General features: G+C 36.0%; 1 protein-coding gene across 1 annotated transcript in view; it reads right to left on the bottom strand.

Moving 5' to 3' along the window:
* The window catches only part of LOC106871571 (probable proline--tRNA ligase, mitochondrial), a 26,670-nt gene that overhangs the window by 9,468 nt on the left and 12,045 nt on the right, over positions 1 to 5,157 (bottom strand). The window contains exons 5-8 of the mRNA XM_052969111.1: positions 3,772 to 3,844; positions 2,843 to 2,950; positions 1,828 to 1,921; positions 942 to 973 (exon numbers count right to left, since the gene is read on the bottom strand). Of these exons, the coding sequence (XP_052825071.1) occupies positions 942 to 973; positions 1,828 to 1,921; positions 2,843 to 2,950; positions 3,772 to 3,844 (307 nt within the window). The remainder of the gene's footprint in view (positions 1 to 941; positions 974 to 1,827; positions 1,922 to 2,842; positions 2,951 to 3,771; positions 3,845 to 5,157) is intronic.

Here is a 5,157-nt window from a genome sequence, read left to right as displayed (position 1 = left end):
GATAAGAAATGGCCATTTGTACAGAAATACTATGCTGCTTTTATAGTCGTTGACAAAATCTCAATATTTCAATTTAAAAATTGGTGTCTGACTTTGATTGAATGTGTGTGTGTGTGTGTGTATTGTGGCACTCTGTCGGTTACGACGACGAGGGTTCCAGTTGATCTGACCAACGGAACAGCCTGCTTGTGAAATTAATGTGTAAGTGGCTGAGTACTCCACAGACACGTGTACCCTTAACGTAGTTCTCGGGGAGATTCAGCGTGACACAGAGTGTAACAAAGCAGGCACAACAGAAACAGGAAGATAGAGTGAGAGAAAGTTGTGGTGGAAGAATACAGCAGGGTTTGCCACCACCCCTCTGCTGGAGCCTCATGGAGCTTGATGCAACCCTATGGCTCACCAGATCTTGTATAACCATCCAACCCATGCCAGGATGGAAAACAGATGTTAAATGTGTGTGAGTGTGTACGTACATACATACATACATACATACATGCATACATACATGCATGCATACATACATACATACATACATACATACATATATATATATATATATATATATATACACAAGCATACTAGTGTGTACAACAGTTGCCTCAGAGAAACTTCTCAAAGAGACTTCTGTGTTTTTTAACAAAGAGCTTCACTTAGAATCCTTGTAGACCACCAGACACAATGTTTCAAACTGATTTGGTCTCCTCAGTGAATACCTTCAGCATTTTGAGCTAAGCTGAAAATGGTTGGTCTGATATAGAAATTTACTGATTTGCACATTTGAATATGCACTTAAAACATTATATTAAAATACTGGTGTATATACACAGTATAACATAATGTATATACAAATGTGCGATTATGTTAGTGGCAGTAGTTTGTTTGAGAGAAATCTGCCAAGTAGAGAGCAAATACAGTTGTAAAAATTCATTCTTACTTACCGACAAGTTCTATATTTCTTCCATATTTACAACTAGAAAAGAAGAAAGTCAAGTAGAATTCGTGAATAACTAGGAACAGGAGTGGTTGTGTGGTAAGAAGCTTGCTTCCCAACCACATGGCTCTAGGTTCAGTCCCAGTGCATGGCACCTTGGGCTAGTGTCTTCTACTATAGTCTTAGGCCAACCAAACACTTATGAGTGGATTTGGTAGATGGAAACTGAAAGAAGCCCGTCACATATATATATATTGTGACTACATATATATATATATATATATATATATATATATTTGTATGTCTGTGTTTGTCCTTCCATCATCGCTTGACAACCGACGTTGGTGTGTTTATGTCCCTGTAAGTTAGCGGTTTGGCAAAAGAAACCGATAAAATGAGTACTAGTCTTACAAAGAATAAGTCCTGGGGTCAATTTGTTTGACTAAAGGTGATGCTCCAGCATGGCTGCAGTCAAATGACTACAACAAGTAAAAGAATAAACTCATAATAATAAACACTCATCAACCCCTGCTCGTTAAAATCTAATACAGACTTTTAGTTCTATATGCAAACGCGGTCGATGCTAGTGCCCTCTGACTGGCTCCCGGGCTGGTGGCACATAAAATGCACCATTTGAATGTGGTCAATGCCAGTACCCTCTGACTGGCTCCTGTGCCAGTGACACGTAAAAGGCACCATCCAAACATGGTCAATGCCAGTGCCCCTCGACTGGCTCCCATGTAAAATGCACTCACTACACTCTCAGAGTGGTTGGTGTTAGGAAGGACATCCAGCTGTAGAAACTTTGCCAGATCAGATTGGAGCCTGGTGCAGCCCCTTGGCTGACCAATAAGGAATATGAAAAAAAAAACAGAATTAAAATTTCCAAATACCTTTCACAAATAAGCAGATAATCTTCCCCAACAGAAGACGGTAAATGAAATTCATGAGATTTTTTTCCACCAATATCTCCAGTGTCTGCTTCAACTGTAGGAATAAAATGGATGAAAGTTTACCAAAGATTAGTTTACAATCTCTAAATTATAACAGAATATTTATTCTCTGATAATAGAATCAGTTTAATGATCACTTCTTAGCAAAAGATTGATTCCTGCTCAAAATATTTGAAAGCCAAATATCTAAGTTAAGAGTGAGGTTTATATTTTGGAAAAATATTTCCTTAAAAGTAAAACAAAATGTGTGTGTGTGTGTGTGTGTGTGTGTGTGTGTGTATGTGTGTGTGTGTACCTTTGTCTAATCATTATGCAATGGTTGTAAACGAGTACCATCACCATGCTAGTGAGGTGATTTGTTTCCAATTTTCCTTGAAATCATGTCTGACCATGGGGAAATATTACATCATCATCATTTAATGTCCGTTGTCCATGCTGGCATGAGTTGGATGGTTCAACTGGGCTGGCATGCTGGAAGGCTGCACCAGACTTCAGTCTCATTTGGCATGGTTTTTACTACAGCTGGATACTCTTCCCAATGCCAACCATTCTGAGAGTGTAAGGGTGTTTTTGCATGCCACCAGCATGGGTGCCACTAGTAGAATACCAGGGTGCGTTTACGTGCCAGCAGCATGGATGCCAATTTGTGTGACACCAGTATCTGCCATGACTGGGATTATGCTTGGCTTCATGGGTCTTCTTCTCAAGCATGGCATAAGGCCAAAGGTCTTTGTTATTGCCTCTCTGAGGCCCAACACTTAAAAGGAACTCAGCCACTTTGCCTCCATGAGGCTCAACATTTGAAAGAAACTCAGCCACTTTGCCCCCTACTTATTTTTCAACATGAAAATTATTACTAAAACACAAATGTTGATGGTATTTTAATTAAGCCATGTTAAGCAATAAAAATAAAAATTTAAAAAAAAACTTTTTCATAACAGTAGTTAATACCAACCTTTTATAAATGGTAATTTAAGACGATTAAAAATGCGACAATATGCTTCACAAATTTTTTCATATGTTTCTAATGCAGAAACCTCTGAACAATCAAATGTGTAAAGGTCTGAAAATTGAAACAGAAAACAATTTTTAAGGATAAAAAAAAAAAAATTGAAACTGAAAATTTAAGATAAGTGCCTTATTACTCTATATTAGTCATACACACTATTAATACACAAGAATTTTTGCATTAAATATAACATTATCTGGTAAAGGCAAACGTGTTTTCTATGGAGACCTAGCAGAGGACAGAGCATCATTCAACTAAATAATTCATTTACATGTCGTTTATATTATAATGAAAAAAAGCTGCTTATTTATTAGTTTTGATTATGTAACTTCTAAAAGAAAGCAACTACTAAAGTGTACATTGTCTAAAAACTTCTTTAAAATTCTGATTTTAATATATTTTTATCAAAATGTGGTTTAAATGTATTTTATTATTGAAAATTTCAACTACATAAAACTAATTATAATCCACTGCAAGAGATCATTTTTAACATTGCGAAATAGAGTTCTCTGTTTGTCTTTTCTCTCTCTCTCTGTCTCTCTCATGCACTTCATTGAGCTACTTTCTACAGAAACATCAGTAAAAACATTTTCCCAAATTATAATTTTAACCTAGTATCAGACAAATTATATTGCTTCTTGTATCTTCTCATATTTGTTGGATGTTGTTGAAGAAATAGTAAGCTGATGAAGAAAGGTGGTTTTAATTTACATCAATTGTACCAAATATAAACTCGTGAAAATAATGAACAAATAAGAAGTAATCACGTAAGAAATAAAAAAAAAAAGATAGGAAATGCTAAAACCTATTTCATTGCTTAGAATAAATAAAAAGAAACAAATATAATATTAAAAATAAAATTACAAACCACAGACCTTTCATTTCAAATTCTCTACATCTCAATAATGCATATTTTGGTGAAATTTCATCTCGGAATTTTGGGCCCATCTACAACAACAGTAAAATAATTATTTAATTATATTGAAAGGCTGTGAGCTGGCAGAAATGTTAGCATGCCGGGCGAAATGCTTAGCGGTATTTCATCTGTCTTTATGTTCTTAGTTCAAATTCTGCCGAGGTTGACTTTGCCTTTCATCCTTTCGGAGTCAATAAATTAAGTACCAGTTGCATGCTGGGGTTGATCTAATTAACTGGACTCCTCCCCCAAAATTTCGGGCCTTGTACCTAGAGTGGAAATGATTATATTGATTCCTAACTTTGGATTGTTACAAGATGACAAATGTTTGGGGAGATAATAATAGATGATTAAATTCTCATATGTACTTGGTTGGTTCTTCATTTTATCAACCCCACAAGAGGATGAAAAGCATAGCTAACCATGGGATTTGAAGTCACCAAAGGTCTCGGTGACTAGTCATTGCCTCGATGAGGCCTAGTGTTTGAAGGTCATGCTTCAACTTTTATAATCTCATGACCTACCCTTTATGGATGTACTTCCTTATTTTTAGCTGCTTTAACAACGATATGCATTTCGTTTGCATAATGTTTCTACATGTTCACATTCCTCATTTAAAATTTCTTGTAATTCTTTTCCATATCTTGTTATTTTTCACTGAGAACAGGAGTGCCAGGGTCACTTCAAATTCCCTTCTCAGTGACATCATGGTTTATATATACACACACACACACACACACACACACACATACACATGTTTTATATGCATATTCTTTATATACATATACACATTTTGCAGTCTGGCATATTTCATGCTTTTCAAGATTATATCAAAGAAAATCAAGCTAACAGCCTCACCCTCAGACTTTTATCTGATGAAGTCCACCTGTCATCTTATTTTTTGCTTCTCATACATATATGTATAGGTATGTGTGTGTGTGTGTGTGTGTGTGTGTGTGTGTGTGTGTGTGTGTGTGTGTGTGTGTGTGTGTGTGTGAGTGTGTATATATATATATATATGCATGTATGTGTATATACACCAGTGGCGTGCGGTGACTTCCGGGGTTGGGCATGCAATGAATTTCTCCCCCCCCCAGGGCAATTTTTCAGTAAATAAATTTTCGTATTCCTACAATTTACATAGGGGAGATTCTGAATATGCAATCACACCCGTATGACCTAGAATAAGCAGGGAATAAAAAATGGCTCTGTAGCGATGAGCCTGAAATAAGTGTATTGTTTGTATTTTTCTCTCTCTTCGAAACATCAGTACTTTCCCATCCTCACTCTCCCTTAAAAAGTCTAAAAATCATAAGTGAAATGTAATAAAGATGAAATTGGATTC

This window comes from Octopus bimaculoides, chromosome 7 (genome assembly GCF_001194135.2).
Source record: "Octopus bimaculoides isolate UCB-OBI-ISO-001 chromosome 7, ASM119413v2, whole genome shotgun sequence".
NCBI lineage: Eukaryota > Metazoa > Mollusca > Cephalopoda > Octopoda > Octopodidae > Octopus > Octopus bimaculoides.
This window is presented reverse-complemented; position numbering and strand designations above follow the sequence as displayed.